The sequence below is a fragment of the Schistocerca nitens genome, chromosome 1, assembly GCF_023898315.1.
Source record: "Schistocerca nitens isolate TAMUIC-IGC-003100 chromosome 1, iqSchNite1.1, whole genome shotgun sequence".
In the NCBI taxonomy this organism is placed as follows: Eukaryota; Metazoa; Arthropoda; class Insecta; order Orthoptera; family Acrididae; genus Schistocerca; species Schistocerca nitens.
In genome coordinates, this window is record NC_064614.1 from 713,966,717 (window position 1) to 713,986,484 (window position 19,768).

Genomic DNA, 19,768 nt, shown 5'->3' on the forward strand with positions numbered 1-19,768 from the left:
TTACAACTACATCTTTGCACTATTTTTCTACATAGTCTCCATAGCGATTGAGGCACTTATCGTATCTCTTCACAAGCTTTGAAATTCCTTCTGCATAAAAATCACCCGCTTGTGCCTGGAGCCTGCCTGTGACCGCATCTTTGAGCTCTTCGTCGTCATCAAACCGCTGTGACCCGAGCCATTTCTTCAAATGCATGAAGAGGTGATAATCACTTGGCGCCAGGTCTGGGCTGTAAGGTGGATGGTTGATAACTTCCCACTTGAAGGACTCAAGAAGGGCCGTTGTTCTGCGAGCAGAGTGAGGATGGGCGTTATCGTGCAAAAAAACTATACCGGAAGTCAGCATACCACGGCATTTGTTCTGTATAGCCTGTCGTAACTTTTTTATTGTTTCACAGTACACGTCTTGATTAATGGTCGTACCACGTTCCATGAATTCAACCAACAACACCCCTTTGGCATCCCAAAACACCGTTGCCATCAGTTTTCTGGCAGAAAAATCTTGCGAGGCTTTTCTTGGTTTGGTAGGCGAATTTGAATGTGCCCACATCTTTGATTGTTCTTTTGTCTCAGGGTTCACGTACTTAATCCAGGTTTCGTCACCGGTCACGATTCTGTTTAACAATGGTTCTCCTTCGTCCTCATAACGTGACAGAAAGTTTAATGCAGAGGCCATTCTTTGAGTTTTGTGGTGGTCGGTAAGAATTTTGGGCACCCATCGTGCACAGAACTTACGGTAACCCAATCTTGCTGTCACTATCTCGTACAAGAGAGTCTTAGAAATCTGTGGAAAACCAGTAGACAACTCCGATATTGAGAAACGTCGATTTTCACGAACTTTTGCATCAACTGTCTGAACGAGTTCGTCAGTCACCAATGATGGTCTACCACTCCTCTCTTCATCATGAACGTTTTCTCGTTCACTTTTAAATAAACGTACCCATTCACGGACAACTCCTTCACTCATAACTCTTGGTCTGTACACGGCACAAAGCTCACGATGAATAGCTGCTGCAGAATATCCTTTGGCTGTAAAAAACCTTATGACAGCACGCACTTCACATTTAGCGGGGTTTTCTATTGTAGCACACATTTCAAACTGCCACAAAAACTAAACTAGCGCAGGTACGACGTTCACTCGACCACGGCTTGATGCCGACTGACCTGTTCAGTGCGTGAACGCACAGATGGCGTCGCTACTCCCCCCACAACCCGCACTGTGACCAATCAGAGGTTACTTTCTGAACCGCCCTCGTAGTTACTTTGGTGTTCCATGGATTGTTTTGCACAATAAATTGTCATGACATGGAACGAGTAATTTTACATATTAATTTGTACATCTATATGTACTCTAAACATCACCATATAATTATTCCCGCCCCCCCCCCTCCCCCCACACACAAAAAAGAGAGAGAGAAATGAAAACAAGAGATACAGATTGAGTTAGCAGTTCCTACCTGCCACTTTTACACATTACAAACATAGAAACTATTCTACAGAATAAGAGTTGTCAAGGAAGAAATTTTTCAATTTATCTTCAAATTTTACCTTGCTGTCTGACAGACATTTTATATCACTGGGTAAGAGGTAAAAAAAAATTTTTTGCAGCACTGTGTGGCCCTTTCTGTGCTAAAGACAACCTTGATGTTGAGTAATGCATGCCATTTTTTCTTCTAGTATTGTAATTATGTACCTCATTAATCCTTTTGAACTGTAGTGGATTATTTATAACAAACCTTCATGAGAGAATAAATATACTGTGAAGCAGTAGTCAGAATGCCCAACCCCTTAAACAGATGTGTACAAGATGATAGTGTGCTAGCACCACATATTATTCTTACAGCATGTTTTTGGGCAATGAAGACCTTCTTTCTTAAAGATGAGCTACCCCAGAACATTATTCCACATGACTGAATAATGAAAATAACCAGAATATGTCAACTTATTGATTTCTCGACAAGAAGAGAATAGAAGCTTTCGAAATGTGGTGCTACAGAAGAATGCTGAAGATTAGATGGGTAGATCACATAACTAATGGGGAGGTATTGAATAGAATTGGGGAGAAGAGGAGTTTGTGACAACTTGACTAGAAGAAGGGATCAGTTGGTAGGACATGTTCTGAGGCATCGAGGGATCACCAATTTAGTATTGGAGGGCAGCATGGAGGGTAAAAATCATAGAGGGAGACCAAGAGATGAATACACTAAACAGATTCAGAAGGATGTAGGTTGCAGTAGATACTGGGAGATGAAGAAGCTTGCACAGGATAGAAGAGCATGGAGAGCTGCATCAAACCAGCCTCAGGACTGAAGACAACAACAACAACATCGATTTCTCTCTCCCCAAAATTTGCTATGATTCTAGATGGAAATAGGGCTGAACTAAGTTGTTTTAGGAGTTCCAAAATGCATTTTTTCCAATTTAAATTCTCATCAATATGGACACCTCAGAATTTTGAAGTTTCCACCCGATGTATTATTTCATCATCACGTACTGTCTGACAAATTCGATCATAAAGGAGGAGGAGGTAATGCAGACTATGGTAAGATAAATGCAGCAACATTTGGACAAGGACACTATTAGGTCCTGGGGTGGAAGAGCGAGAGGAAGAGTGTGTATGTTAGAGTTCCTGCACAGAAAAAACGGTATTATAGCTTTCACATTTTTGAGAGGAGAAAGCAAGAGGTCACAATTCCACTGGTGTTTCTTCGGGAGAAAGGCTGGCGGGTAATTTGAAGAGCTCGAAATCTCAGCAAAGTATTGACCCAATGAGATACAAATTGTGACTGGGACTACTAAGGTAACTTGTGCGACAGTTAGCCCAGAGATCAGGGAGACACTAGACATGCCGGATAACTGTTGAATTCGACTCCAAACTACAGATTAAATGAGCTGGTAATGAAGTCCCAGCTTGCCTTCTTGCTATTGTGGATGATGCGACGGCATCATGGACTTAACTGCTTATAGCAGATACAGTTAGCCAATGTATGATGGTGGCGGAAAACACGAAGAGCACGTCTCTGCTCGCGTATTGTGTCATGGCATGCCTCGTTCCACAAAAAGAACTGGGAGCCCTGGGGAAAAGGGGAGGTATGAGGTATTGAACATTCTGCGGCTGTAAGAATAACTTCCGTAACATGAGTAACCTGATCGTTTATGCTAGGAAATTGACAGTCATCAAATGTTGCTAGAGAGGAGATTTGTGTCCAATCACTTGGGAAAACTTCCAGCGTCTTTGGTGTATAGATGGCATTTGCGGCTGTAATCTAAGGACACATGGAAAATGTGTCACTCCAGTGTGTATTAGCAAGACCGAAAGGTCCAAATGAGAGAAGGTTGACATGGAGGCAGAGAAAAATGTAGGTTCCCCAGTGTTGAGCCAAACAAGTTCCGATTGTGCAAGAGATCACTCAATAGGGAGCCTATTGGACAAGGACATTGAGATCCCCAAAGCGGGTGGTGGGTGTTTAAAACCCAACCAGCAAATAGGGGGGGGGGGGGGGGGGAGCTGACCAAGAAGATCAGCTCTTGCCATTGGTGTGGACCATGGAATGTATACACTACAAAGAGAGAAGCTGTATCCAGGAAGGGATAGACGTACAGCGACAGTTTGGAAGGAACTGTTTAAGGGGACTGGGTAATAACGGATAGCATCATCAAGAAGAATCATAAGTCCCACGTGCTGGAGCACCATCAACAGAGGGGAGATCAAACTGGACTGATTGGAAATGAGGGAAGGACAAAGCGATTATGGGGACGTAGCTTTGTTTCCTGAAGACAGAAGATGATCGGGGAGTAGGATCATACAAGGATCAACAATTTATCCCAAATGGAGCAAATTCCAATGGATAATTGACATAGGGTGGACAGGAAAGGGAAAAATCTCACCACGGTTGCCGTCATCTCAACAACCACCGAGAGCCGGGGGCCGACGGCGTGGAACAGCATTCAGCTGAAGGCAGAAGATCCTGATCCTTAGGGTGTTTGGGGGCAGCTCCTGCCACCAGTCATTGGCTGGTTGATTGGCCGCCATAGGTGCGTATCAGCGACACGGAAGATGGCCGAGGGCGGCTACTGCTGGGTTGCGCTGTAGAAGAGACACGCCATAGCGGAGAAGGAGAGGAACTTTGTGCCTTTTGCACCTTCTTGGAAGCAGGTCGTTGAGATGAAGGAGGAGTCGGTGGTTGTGAGGTCTGGGTACATAAAAAATCTTCGCAAGTAGGCTCTTTCTTGAAGTCCGGGCATCTGATTTTGGGGCCTGTGACTTAGCAGAAGCCGATGAAGTTTGAGCATTAGAGTGAGCAGGTGATTGTGGGGAGGTTGAACGGGCAATCTTTGGGCTGGCCAATCTGACGACCATGGCGCTAAAGGTGAGATCGCAAGTCTGTGTGGCTACCTCCTTAGTAGGCCGAGGAGAGGCAAGGACAGTGCTATATTTACACACTGGGAGCAGGGCAATTGCTAGAGGAAACAGTGTGGTTGCCCATACAGTTGATGCAATGACGGGATGGAGGTGAACAATCAACCTCATGAGCATCCCTGCCACATGTAACACATTTGACCACAATGGAACATGGCGCTGGTATAAGTAAACTCAAAAAATGGCTCTGAGCACTACGGGACTCAACTGCTATGGTCATCAGTCCCCTAGAACTTAGAACTACTTAAACCTAACTAACTTAAGGACAGCACACAACACCCAGCCTTCACGAGGCAGAGAAAATCCCTGACCCCGCCGGGAATCGAACCCGGGCGTGGGAAGCGAGAACGCTACCGCACGACCACGAGATGCGGGCATAAGTAAACTGCTGACACTGATAGCAACACACAGGGTTGGGGATGCAAGGGCGAACTGAAATGATCTTAAATCCCACTTGAATGTTCGATGGAAGTTGAATTCTGTCAAATGTCAAGACGAGAGTGCGGGTCAGTACCAATTCCTTGTCAACCCTTTTCATGACACTGTACAGCCGTTACGCCCTGGTCAGACAGGTAATTCTGAATTTTCTCATTGGATAATCCATTGAGTGATCTTGTACAACCACCCACGCGATGAGTTAAAGTACGGTGTGCTTCCACCCGGACAGGGATGGTGTGTGGCAGTTTATTTCGAAGCAGCTTATGTGGCTGTTGGGCACTGTCTATTTCTAACAACACTGTGCCATTTCATAACCGGGAACAAGACTTTACAGGGCCTGCAATTGCAGCGACACCTTTCTGAATAATGAAAGGGTTGACTGTAAAGAAGTCTTGACCTCTGTCAGATGGAGAAACACCTACAAACTTTGGCACTGATGGAAGAATTGTCCGTGGCTGAGACACATCTAGCTTTCTCTTGTGGGCAGAAGTTGTAGAAGTAGAGGAAACCCATGATTACTGACATCTCCAATGGTGTGCTCCTTCTTAGCAAGGGCCCTCTCTGAGGGCACTACTGCCTTAGGTGATTGTCCAGACCTTGGTCACACCTCCTGAGAAAGGGATGGAGGGACTGATCGGCAAGTTCAGAAGATACCAGCTTGGGTAATCACCCTCCCTAGGCCTGGCCTTTACCAGGGAGTACATACGTGTCCTTGTCTACCCGGGGCAAGGAGTAATGCATTACCCCGTCACTGGCTACGCGTAGGTAGGCCTTCAGACACACACAGGGAGGAAAGAAAGAGAAAGGGAGGAACAGATGAAAGGAAAGAAGAGAAGAGGTCTCAAAAGCCGCAGCAGAGAAGGTAAAGAGAAGAATTGAGGAAAAGAGAAGGACAAAGGGAGGACGGAGACTTTCCACTATAGAGAGAACAGAAGAGGAACCACATCTTACAGTCAAAAGCGTCCTTCAAGGGAAGGGGGGTGGAAGGATCAGGGACACAGAGGGATGTGGACGGGAGCTAACAAAATTTTCAATCCCGAATCTGCGAATTCTGATAATTTGTACACACATTAGGTAATGAGGTATTTTTAAAATTTTCTTTTGTTTTGGTAGTGATTGCTAATTTCTTGTTTTACACTGGATAGCAGCTTGTTTGATACCATCCTAACAGTATATATATCTCCATTCTGAACGTTACACGAGGAGGCAAAATCTACATGAAAAATATGTTTGTGCTTTACTGTGATTCAGTAAACCACAGTCAGCCAAAACTGATTTTTAAAATCAACAACAAAAACCATTAAGGAGCAAACGTAATGGAAAATGAGTAAGAATTAAGAACCTTAGTTCATTAGAAGAACAGTGGGGAATTACAAGTGCGAGGGGGGGGGGGAAACAGGTCTCCTTGGCAATGTCTGTTTTATCTAAAGCATCTTTATCTGACTAACATTTTTAATTCCTACAGTGAAGCACACCTTTGTAACATTTAGGAGACATGAACATCACATGGAAAAAGTCCTAGATCAAGGGAGAAAGATGGCAGGGGGCAGACATCACCGGAAAAGTGAAGACCAGCTGTGGAGGTCCAACTGAACAACTTTGTGCCGAGACACAAATGCTGTTGTGTGTGGCATCATACAAGCACAAACACGAAGAGACACAAACACTCACAATATTTTTTGTGTCAGTAATACTTTTTTCATATGTTGTTTGCATTGGCAGATTGATCCATAGCATAGCCAGAGATATAGGTTAGGTTGAAAGATGACAGTTTTCTTGTAAGTTCGCGAAGTGGAACCACAGGCTTCAGTTGATTGATCTTCAAAGTGTTCTTTGTATGAACAAAGTCATGGGACTTACCCGAGACTGGGATAACACCAAGCTGCTTTGACCAATAACTTCATCCCATGCCGAAAACTATTTTGTATATATCCAACATGGCGAGCAATACAGTGAACGCAACACCCACAAAAATACACATACCATGTAAACCAATTCACTGACTAAACTCAATGAAATGAGCAGGACAACTCATGAAAGAGGTGGTTTGGACAGAGACAAACTAAAAATTCAATAATAAAAATGACTGCGTTAAAAATACAAAACTTTGAAAACACAAAACTCTCGAAACTGCCAAAAAATAAAATCTGACCAATCATATAAAACACACCAAAAGATAATTGTACCCCATCTCCAGTTAGCCTATACAGCTCAACCCAAGACCAGGATCCACAGCTTGTGGTCTAGTGCTAGTGTTGCTGCCTCTGGAGCACAGGGTCCCAGTTCAATTCCCAGCCGGGTTGGAGATCTTCTATGCCCAGGGACCAGGTGTTCGTATCATCATCATCATCTTCATCATCCGTGATAGTGGCTAGATTGGACTGGGTACAAATGTGGGGCTGTGTAAAAACTGCGACTTTGTATGGGCACTGATGACCATGCAGTTGAGTGCCCCACAAACCAAACATCATCATTTCCAAGACCAGGATATCATATCACTAACACCCCCCCCCCCCCCCCTCCCCCAAACTACAAAAGCTGGAATCGCTATCTCCAGTTCACCTACATAGCCCAATCCTAGACCAGTACAGTACACCAATAAACCCCTCCTCACTACTACAAAAACGAAAGCCATATCCTGATCTCCAGTTCACCTATACAACTCAACTGTAGACCAGGATACTAATATCCCCCCCACACACACAAACTCAACTCCAAATGCTGGTATCACAATCTTGAGTTAACCTAGAATAAATGTGCACTTATGGTGTATGTGGCTTTTCTGTTGCATGTTGCAATTGGTAACTTCATGCATGGTAAATGATGGGAATTGAACATGAGATAGAATGAGTCAGATAGGAAAAGACAATAAAATAAGTGAGAAAATAGTTTTTGATAAATGTCGTTAAGTGGATCAATGTTTTTTAACTAAATCATGGGACAAAGCATTGCTATCAATGCTTATTAATAACAGAATCACATATTCGATATATATTAATAAACACTGATCTACCAACCTACTCCAGTAATTTACTTTAAAAAAAATTGATCCACTTCCTCAGTGCTTACACAGGCACCTAAGAGCACAGTTTGCATTTTATTAAATATTCTCTCTAACATGAGAACATTCCATACACTATAATCTATTTTGCCACCTTGTAATTTTGTGCAGTCCACATTATGATGACTGAAGCACACTAAATGACACAACATACCTCACAAACACACCACATAATCAAACCACAAGAGCACACTGCCTCTACTACATTTCACTTCCATTCTAAAACAAACACACCACAGTCCAATGATGTCACACAACACAGCACGGCACCCAAGCAATGTTTAGCTTAATTTGTACCAACCCCCCCCCCCCCCCCTTTGACCAGTGAAGGAATCCCACCCATCTGTTTTGATGCATAATGTCATCAAAATGACATACATAAAGCATTCTCCAAAAACCTTACATGCATAAAATACATGCAGTAAAATTTTACTGCTATCGTCATTACAACACCTTTGCCAAATTCACTTATAACCAAAATGCCCTCTTTCAAACTAATCTAAGCAGACTCATCTATCACCACAACCTACATTCCAAAAAATAATGTAGAAGCAAAATAAATATTGTCAGGGTTATTTTCTAGCTTTCTTTGTGCAGGTGTGATTTCTGTACTATGACTGGTAATTAAACTTCTTAAGTACCACTTTTTAGCAGCTGATTACTGTGTTTTCAACAATAAAAATTAAACTTTCTTGTCTAAATCATCTTCAATTTTCAATGGTATATTTCATTACATTTTCAAACTAAGATGGTCTAACCATTTGAACAATAAGAGTAACATTAGTATGTGTGGGGTGGTGGAAGGACTTAATTCACATCCATAACTTCTACAAACTGCAGAATGAGTCTTTGATTTTGCACCACAGCGTAAGTAATAAAGCAGTTGTCACAGAAATTATTTCTCTGACAGGATACACAATTTGGCATATAATTTGTACTTATCCACTTATCAGGAAGTGACACTGCTAGGCTACATTCTGTGAAGATCTAACAATTCATTATGGGACCCACTCACATTGTGGCTATGCCATTCTTCACTAAATCCAACAAGATGATAAGCAGGAGAGCTAGTTCCAGATCTGACAATGGATAGTTCCATCACAGAACAATTTTCTGACAGATACAAGACAAATAGTTGAAGGATCGAACTGGAACCCATTTCTGGCACTCATTGCGCTACCATGTGAGAGGTCACAGGTAAAATTCACTTGTGAATTATGAATTAACACAGTCTTTGAATCCATGGTTCAAATGGCTCTGAGCACTATGCGACTTAACTTCTGAGGTCATCAGTCACCTAGAACTTAGAACTAATTAAACCTATCTAACCTAAGGACATCACACACATCCATGCCCGAGGCAGGATTCGAACTTGCGAACATAGCGGTCCCTCGGTTCCAGACTGTAGCGCCTAGAACCGTACGGCCGGCTTTGAATCCATAAAACAACTTCCATCCACTGATGGAATTACAGGTACATACAATTCTTGTAACACAACCACACCAATCAATCCTGTTTAATAGAGATTTGAATTTAATTAGTCTTGGCAGCTGCATGCTAAAGTGTAACTTGCAATCACAAGTGCCAAGTTTTCAAACAATTTTTCTCCAATATTTTATAGTACCATATGTCTTGAGGAAGCAATGTTTGAGTTTGTCCTGTCCAAGCACTTTTCAAGTTGCATGTAATTTAATTTTGTTGTTACACATGTAATATACCTGGTACCAATATAGTATAATACTATGAAATCTAGGAATTCAACAATTCTATTATTGAGGATAATTTTGGAGATATATTTTCCTCCAGTGATAAGATTTGTGCAAATGTTTCTTCTCCAAACATATGGTGATACAGTGACTTTATTTACGATTTGTAAAAGGCTGCCTCAACAAAAAAGTATACAGACAACGGGATGATATATGATATTTTGCACGACAGAGTGTTGCTCACTATACATCTCAACCCTACAGATAAAAGCCAAACTGTTTTAGGCTACAGCTTACCATTCACGAACTTTGGTTCACAAAATTCGTATTCATCAAGTGCAGGAGAAATTCTTTTAAATTCTTCCAATTTCACACAGGCATACGCCAATACATCCTCATGAATTTCTATTCCATGATTTACACCATACGGCCCTGAAAATATAAATCGTAACTTAAAATATTTAAACTTACTGTGGCAACTGAAGCAAGTTATGGTAGTTCATACCTAAAATCAAGCCTGCCATTGTGCTTAAATAGCCAGTTCCCGAACCAAGATTAAGGAAACTCAAACCGGGGGCAAGACGCAAACTTTCCATCACTTCGCTGTATATGCAGGGAGCAGACAAATGTAGATTTCCTTTTTTCCAAGCAACGTCTTTGTATGCTGTGTCCTGAAAATCTGGTGTGAAGTAATGTGCACGATCAACGGCTCGAAAAACTCGTTCGACATCTGAACTTTTGATGTAGTCAGCTTCTAGCAAGTTATCTATTAAATCATCATTGTCTTCTCCAGCACTTACAGCACCTCCCATGGTGAACTGTCGTACACAATCAGTGTATCTCCCTCACTATCAATGGACTGTAAAATAAACACTCTCTTTAACAGCTATGTTCCATTCTTCATTACGTCGTATCTGTACGTATTATTCTTTGTTACTCCATGTTGTATGATTCGCTACGATATAATCGAAATCTGACAACAAATCCTATTTACTCACTAAATGTTTTTGTACTGTTGACTTGAAACCTACACAGGGTTAACTGCCAATGTACTGAATCTTCATAACAGCTGAATATATGTAGTATGTACAAGCTGAGGGGATGAGTTCAAGGTCGATCAGCTGGTTGAGTTTAAAAAACGTCAGAGACCAAGATCTTCAACGCGTCATTTAAAAATACTATTTTTCCCAGGCAATGTTCTTTCTAATAAAACTAAACGCACATAAATTCCTGCGATGGATCCAGGAATAGAATAAACTATTTCAACTCGAAAGTAAACAGATACACAACAACACAAAACTTTCAGACGCCAGTCTTGACAATTATACCACCGCCTTTGTGAGTTCTTAGGCGCTAACTGCGCGGAGTGGGAAAAATATAAACAAAAAATATTGTGCGCTCATTCACACACACGGAAACAGCTCCAGTAAATTAAATAATTATTCATATTGTGGTTCTATTTCCAATTTCTGCTTAAACACGACACTGAAATATCACGAACATAAAAAAGTTTAAAAAATAATGGTGAGTATCGATCATACAAATCGCATATACTCTCGTGGCTAAATGTTAATATGCTATGTAAAGTTGTCTTCTTAACCACCCCATACTGGGTCAAGCCTGTTGTCAAATTCGTCCCTTTCTAGTTCGATCCACGAGTGTGTCAAATAAGTTCGTAAGCATAAGTGTACCTACGAGACTTATCTTGTCAATTCAACCTCACTTTTGAATAAGGCTTTGTTCGTGTGGTGAAGTATTTTGACTGTAGTGAGAATATCGACCAATGAAGACAAAGCGTTTTATTTTGCATTGTATAGTACTGTGTATAAAGAAGAAAAAGAAAACAGCGCTGGTCCAGAGAACGATTGAAATTTAGAGAATAACCTAACCGTGAAAATCTGCTAAAAGAAATATCACGCTAAGAGCCTGATGATTACACAATTTTTTTTCCAAATGGAGAGTTAAACTTTTAATTACTGTGTTACTTCAGATCCACATTGAAAAAGAAGAAGCAAGTACGTGAAAATTCACTTTCTTCTATCTGATCCTCTACAGTCCATTAAAATACTGTACCACCACATGACAATATATACATCGTTCATGAGCTTCGATATTATTTTATTGGGCTCCCGGTTGTATGTTGTGCGTGGAAAATATATGGAGTATGTAGGAGGGAAAGACTAATCGACTTTTCACAGAAAGTCTTCAAAGGTGGAGAAGCTGCGTATTTGTAAAAGGCAGATTTGTGGTTTCAATGCTGGACACATGCAGCTGTCACTTATTGAAAAAGACATAGTATTGTTGGGCATCATAGATATCGATGTTTATGTAATATCAGTTTATAGATCTCCTTTGGGCAGCTTTTGCTCCTTATACAGAAAAAGTGATAAAAAGAAAACCAACAAGGGGCATAATCTGTGTGATTTTAATATAAATTTTCTTGCAGAAGGCAAAGGTCAGAGGCTAATGCTTTTTTAAAAAAAATGTTATGAACTGTTACAACTTTAATATGAAGGAAACATCCCTATCTGGGGTAAAACGAACCAAAACTTCAGCGCTCTTGACCAAGTACTTAATATCTTGCATTGTTCTTTCAGGTCTGTAAAATTGGGATTTCCTGACAATAATACACTGATTATACAGGCAGTCTTTTTTAAAAGTAAACATCAACCAAAAAAAATGAGAATACAAAGCAGAAGTTTTCGTCAAACCAATGTCCTTAACTTTTTGTCCCACATGCAGAGAGAAAACAATATATAAAACATCTGACACTTTTTCAAACATTTTCTGTTACTACTTAACCAACATTTTCCTTTAAAAACAAAAATATAAGTAACAAGAGGGCATCCTCCAATGGGATCACATCACGTATATCTCAGCAAAGTGCAAAACAGGGAGAGAGAGATCTTCTCGCTCAGCAAGACAAATCTTGGCAAAAGTGAAAAATTTAAAAACTTCACTGCATACAAAAGAATATTTAAAAATGTGGCTAATACTGCAAGAAAAACCTACAACATAACATCCTTCTGAAATATTCATGTAATAAAAGCAAATGCATGTGGCAAACAATTAATAAAAAATCAGGTAGGAATAAGGACAGTTTTAGTGACATTAAACTTCAAAAGTAAATGCAAATTGATTACTCATCAAGAGGAGGTAGCTCAGGAATTTAAAAAATAAAAGATAGTTGCCCCCTCAATCAGTCCTAAATATGGAATCTTCAACAATACAAATTTTTTTATCACCAACATTGGGAACAGAGATATAAAAGATAATTAGTAGTAAAATAAAGAAAAATATATCAGCAGGGAAGACATGATCCCCTGTTTCCTTCCCCATAGATGCAGCAAACGTATTAATAAGCCGCTGTCTCATGTAATAAATACTTTATTTTCATATACAATATTCCCAAGAAACCTTAAAATAGCAAAAGTCATATTCACATATAAAAAGGATCTAAAGAAGATCCTTGCATCTACTATTCAGTTACAGCACTGTCTATATTTAGAAAATAATTGAGTATGCAATGGCTGCCAGATTAAAATCATTTTTGCGAGAAAATAGCACTATTTCTTCTGCTCACTATGGCTTCTGAGAAAATGAAACCATTGCTGATACAATACACGAATTTCTTGTTACCACTATACATCTTGCTGATAAGAAATACCCAGCTAAAGGTGTCTTTCTTGACCTCACAGAGGCTTTTGACATGGTAAATTGCAACATACTTTTGCATAAGTTGGATTCTCATGGGATAAGAGGAACCGCCCATGGTTGGCTCAGCAATTATTCCAAAGACCAAGTAAAGTACCTTCATATAAATAAAGTCAGCCAATCAGGAATTCTAAGTGGGGTGCACTCGCCCACACAAGTCATAAGACATGGTGTACCACAGGCCTCGGTTTTAGGTCCCTTGTTATTTCTACTTTATATAAATGACCTCCCATCCACCCTATCCACTAGTGAGACATTTCTGTTTGCTGACAATAAGAGTGTCATTCTCTAATACAGATGAATAGTAGTTAATATAAATACAGCCAACTAGACTCATTGCTTACACCATACAGGCTGCCCCTCAATACAAAAAAGGCATTTTGCCTAACCATCCTTACTATTCAGAACAGCAAAGAGAAACCTGTAAATCACTATTTAGAAAATTAAGCATACTCCTTGTCCCTAGTCAATACACAGTATCTCTGAACTGCTCTGTTTTATTAAACAAAACGTCAATAGTCTGCATAGGAATCTGGACAGTCATGGACCATGACACAAGGCAAATAAAAATGTTAAGACCAGTTCCTCTGCTGAATTGTATAGTAATAGTGTTAAATGTATGGGAATCAGACTGTATAGCCATCTCCCAAAGAGGAGTAGAAAATATTCAAAAACCAACAAAATTTTAAAAAAGAACTGAAAGATTACTCCAACAAAATATTGCTTTTACAGAATACAAGATTTTCTTGAACGACATCTATCATAGCAATATATATTTTGATTATCTTTCAAAACTAAACTGTCTTCTTAGAAATGACCTATTGTCTATTAATGAACTTTTGCTGTTTGATTATAACTAGCATTATTGTTTGAACTTATTCTTATATTATTATGAATACTTATGTAATATAACTTAACTATGATATACACTATAAGAAACAATGTTGTGTCTATATATGTCCTCATACCATCTGTTCAACATGTTCTACATCATGTTTACACTTTTGTACATTTGATGATTGAGTAAATCAATAAAGAAACATGTACCATCTTGTCAAATAAGTCAACAATCAAAGTTTCTCTCTAACAAATCTAATACAGTCTATGTTTGCCAAACGCATAAAACAGCGCAATGCACAGTCAGTATCTGACAAACTTACTGAATTGTGACAGGTTCTTTGACAGTGTTTAGGCTTGTTTGTCAAATTCACCCTTATCTAACCATGGATGTGTCAAACAAGCTAGCAAAGTTCGTCAGTTCATCCCTACATTTCGAGCAGACGCTTTATGTGTATGCTTTATTTTGACATTAGTGGTTATGGCCAGATGTGCAAATAAAGTATTTCTAACATTTACTCTGGAATTGTGTTTAAAGAAGAAGGAGAAGGAGAAGGAGAAGAGGAAGAAGAAAACAAAAAGCTGTTCCTGGGAATGGTTTCAAATGAGAGGGAAATGTACCTGCACACATGACAAACTGTTAAAGGAAATGTTATACTTTGAATCTGATGATTACATCAACTTTCTGTGGTTGGACAGTGAAACTTTCAATACCATGTTTATAGTCACCATTGAAAAAGAAGACACAAGTACATGAAAATTTATTCTTTTCTATGTGCTCATCTAATGATGAGGCTTTCCATACATACGGGATTAGCCTGAACAGTCCTAGTTTTTTAGTTCTGTCCGAGTACTACCCAGCATAGCAAAAATGTCTGGGGTTTGAAAATTTCATTACTGTCGAGATTGTTTTGCAATTGGTCATCTAATGACCATGCTTACCAAACATCTTGGATTTACCTGAATATTCCTGCTTTTGCTTCTGTCTGAGCAATATCCAGCGTTCAAAAATGTGTGAGTTTTGAAAACTTTATGACTGTCGAGGATTTATTAGGTTTAGGCCTGTTATGTTCGACACTGCGGTTTTAAACATTGTCTTACTGCCATGTCTCTCTCAGCTGACTTATGAGCAAACACTGGTATCGATGGCGACGCATGGCTACCAGTTCCATCACAAAAAAATGGCTCTGAGCACTATGGGACTCAACATCTGTGGTCATAAGTGTCCTAGAACTTAGAACTACTTAAACCTAACTAACCTAAGGACATCACACACATCCATGCCCGAGGCAGGATTCGAACCTGCGACCGTAGCAGTCGCGCGGTTCCTGACTGAGCGCCTAGAACCGCTAGAACACCGCGGCCGGCAGTTCCATCACAAAATTTCATTTATTTTACCTTGATTTTTGAATCAGATGCTTTTCGTGTATGCTGTATTTTGATAGATAAAGCTGTTCTGACCCTGAGTCCGGCACTGTGTTTGAAGAAGAAGAAGAAGTAAACAAGATGGTGGTTCAGGGAATAGTTTAAAATGAGGGAGAAATGTACACACACAAAACCTGTTACAGAAATGTTACACTCAGAACATGGTGACTACATCAACTTTCTGAGTAAAGACAGTGAAACTCGTTTGTAGTTTCGGTACTTCGCCCTCACACCGAAAGAGTAAGATGCAAGTATATGAAAACTTGTTCTCTTCTACTTGGTACTCTAACGAAAGTTCATTAAAATACCACAATGGGAAACATATAGCCCACATTGTTCGTAAAAGAAGTGGATGACTTAGATGCTTTTTATTCTATTGCACATGTACAGGGTCATTGGTGTTTTTCCATGCTAGGTGAGGATTGAAAATTGACGCCACTCCAAAAAACTAGCATCAGTCTCCTCGATACCCCACCCCCCTCCACCATCTCCAACAGTATCCAACGGCACAACACTTCAAATATCTTGTTATACTTTTAATAATTAAACTAAAGCGAGGGACTGAGAGAGGTGTGGTATCAAGTCATAACATAACAGCAAGACAGAGCACGTGCTCCGCTCCAGCGCTAGACAGACATTAATAAAAATCATGTTTGCTTCCGTTTCGTACTCAGTAGTGGCTGCTTTAGTTTTGAAGTTTATAGAGACAATGTGTTTACTTTCGTCGAAGTAAGTAAAGACTTATCACAGAAGCATCACTATGCTTTTGAAAACAATTTGGTCGTGTGCTGTTTTTCATTGGTCAGTTCTTTCGCTGTTTGGTTTGAAATTAATTTTGTCCATCCTTTGCCGTTTCTAAAATTTGCCGCCCTTGGCGGTCGCCGAGTTTTGCACAAATGGTAGAAACGACCATGCTTGTATATTATGGGTACAATATTGATTTTGTTCTTAACCTCTTCCCACTTACTGCCAATTATGACTAGGAGAGACGCTACCATTTTGATAACTGCCAGTGCTGTTTTTTTTATCCTTGATTGTAGTTTCAAGAGTTGTGGAAACTCACGATACAGTGAGACAAATTGTAATAAAACTATTTTTCACTAAACATTTACGACGAAATATAGGACACAAATAATGTCCATTATGATGTCAATCTTCCCATCAATCAGAACTTCTCGCAAACACGACAGACACGATCCGTGCTTGACAAATACATGGAACAGCATCATCAGAGTTATATGTTTAATGCAACAGGAATACAAATTTTTTAAATTGTGTAATGACAGTAACAACAAACGTGTTTATTGTGTACTATGTATCTTCTGTTACACTCAAAGGAAATGGTGATATTAAATACCAAGTGATAACAACTGAACATAGGATTGCTATTAAAGGTGTGACTACACGAAGCCTCTTTCCCCATGTGCAATTGCAGACGCATGGGCATTAAAGAGCATGTGAAAAAAAATGTGGAAAGTATACATGTACGTATGAGCATTCTCGTGTCCACATCTTTCCTCAATGCATAAGCAATCTGCTATGGGCCCCTTCTTTGCTTGGGAGCTTGAGCTTCGTTTATTGTGTTGAAAAGACTACAGAAGAAGAAAATGCAAAAGCGATTATAGAAATAATTATCTAAATAACAGAGGTACGAGAAATACAAAGTGACAACGAAGTTTTGATTGCAAGTTTCAGGATGACACAGCGAGATTTTCTTATACACCAGTTGGAACTACTTATTTCGCATTTCAGAACAAAGCATTTCAGTGATCATTCCTGAAACTGTGAAATACTTCAGGGAGATTCTTAGTCGTTATGTGAAGTTTAATTATCTTTCATTGTGTTAGTTGTACTTTAATTTATAAAAAAGTTATTTACACAGCTTTAATTTTTGAAGGATTACATGTAGATTAATACCCTTGACTCGACAATTCTGGGAATTTCATAGACTCGAAAATCCACTAGCACAGATGATGTGATGTCCAATTTGCATTTTTAGCATCATCAGTGTCCTTAATTTCTATTTTCTTGTAGCTTCTTGGGGAGCTACACATACTCTAGCATTTCTTTTCTTCAGATGCCTGGCTCCACAGTATCTGTGATGTAAGTCGCCATAGCATGAAATTTGATCGACTTTTCATATACTTCTCATAAATTTTAGGCTCATTCTTTTCTGTTTTCCTACTTCGAAATTTACGGTATCTTATTCTTTACAGCAATGTGATCAGAGACGCTGAGCATCATATCTCAAATTTTTATTTAAATACTCTTTAGAAGTGGCATTCTGTATTGCGTTTCTTTGTCCTGTGATCAATTATACATTTCAAAGTCCTTCCTTTGGACTCAGCTGTCATTAGTGTACATAAACCACTTCGCAGCATAATCTCAACACACTATAAAATGAAACACACATGAGCCCCAGCTGCCAGTTTTCTGCCAAAGAGCATAAACATTCCCACTGAAGCTGGAAAGTAAAATGCTTAACGCACAGCCTCCATTTCCAGGACATTGTGCATGAACAAACATGCATACATAATTGCGTTGCTGGAAATACATGTGCATGTGCGAAGTTGAAAAGAAAAAAGGCATCATGTGGATGCACCTTAATACTGCTGCTTCACTAAACGTAAGATATTTTTTCAGGGAGTTGTGAGCTTGAGCGTACAGCTAAAGAGGTGTCATTTTCATACCACACTGCTACACATGAATTCAGTTTCAAAAGATCCAAAATTTTCACATGCTAGAACCAAAATTGAGGCAATTATTGTTAAAATTTTTCCGCCATTTATAAAGTATTTGGCAGTGTCTGACTTCTTTGGAAAACATTAATTATATAGGATGCAACAAAAATGTACAGCACAAATTTCAGGACACGTAGACGAAAAAATTATTTTATGTGCACATGGGTCTGGTAACTTTTTCTTTCTTTGTTATAACTCATTTTCTCCAACTCATAAATCATGGGAAACACACATAAATAGAAGACACCAGCATACAATGTGCAAATCTTTCTCACAGGAGATGTTCAATATGCCCTCGATGGGCATTGATAAATGAATCATTCCACTGTCAAAGTGAATCTCGGATGCATTTATGTATACCTGAAGTACTGCATATGGTAACACAGCCTTTCATAATACAGGCACAGAGACTCTGAACAGCTTGTACTGAGCTTCCATACGCAAGAACTTTCAAATGCCTTCACAAATAAAAGTCCTGTGGACTAGGTCTGGAGAGTGTGCAGGCCAGGGCATTGGTTGATCTTTACCTATCTACATTTTGTACTGACACTAGGATTGTCATCAACAGCATGAAACTTGCACCTTCCGTTGAAGTGTCGTCATCCTTCTTGGCCTCCCTCGGTTTTGCTGTTGGTGCACCTTCATTCTGGAAATCTCTCCTAGTACGAAAACTGAGAGTGAGCGCCATTGCAATCAACTAATCCATACATCAAATGGGCATCTGCCATGTGTCCATTCATGTACACTGCCATTGCACGAGCGAATTTTGTGATTAGCTCTACACAGTAACCCATTGGTAAACCATGTGCTTGCAACAGGCTTACTGATCGCTGGAACAGTTGATGTTAACTGTAAACAAGCAATAATGTACGCCACATGGCAACAGGGACACATAAAACAAAACACTGGAAATGCACAATGTAACCAGACATCTTCAAGAGTGCATGGCGCCTTGATGCTAACGGTCTGTTCTTGTGTGTTTCCCATGATTAATGATTTGGAGAAAATGAGTTGTAACATGGAAACAAAGAATTCCCAAAATTCATATAACATATTTTTTTGGTCTGCATATGAGGAATGTGTCCTGCAATTTGTGCTGTACAGTTTTGTTACACCCTATATAACAGAAAATATGGATACTCCAAATAGATGTGAAGTAAAACATGTTACGATTGTTGTAAGGCATTTCAGTCTGAAGGAGGGAATTCACGACAAACTGTTAAATTTCGATGAAGTGTCAATTGAAACTGCTCAAATTTTGACTTGGTATCTCTTGCAGTGTATGAAAAAAATACAAACTTCAAGAAAAGTTGTCTTGTTATACAGCTGATAACATTGACAGTAATTACGGTAGTGCGAGGAGAACAGGGAATGAAAATGTGTCCAGGTAAGTTCAAAACGATTTTCCAGATCTGTTTTAGAACTG

At 39.6% G+C, this 19,768-nt stretch overlaps 1 protein-coding gene across 3 annotated transcripts in view; it reads right to left on the reverse strand.

Annotated features, from left to right (window-relative positions):
* The window catches only part of LOC126259901 (protein-L-isoaspartate O-methyltransferase domain-containing protein 1-like), a 50,828-nt gene extending 39,837 nt beyond the window's left edge, over nucleotides 1-10,991 (reverse strand). Inside the window, exons 1-3 of one of the 3 annotated variants that reach the window (XM_049957004.1) lie at nucleotides 10,657-10,991; nucleotides 10,131-10,484; nucleotides 9,923-10,057 (exon numbers count right to left, since the gene is read on the reverse strand). In XM_049957004.1, the coding sequence (XP_049812961.1) occupies nucleotides 9,923-10,057; nucleotides 10,131-10,437 (442 nt within the window). In that variant the 5' untranslated portion in view covers nucleotides 10,438-10,484; nucleotides 10,657-10,991. Of the gene's footprint in view, nucleotides 1-9,922; nucleotides 10,058-10,130 lie in introns of all 3 variants that reach the window. The other 2 variants (XM_049956996.1, XM_049956987.1) reach the window with 2 other exon arrangements.
* Nucleotides 10,992-19,768: the final 8,777 nt, after the last annotated feature.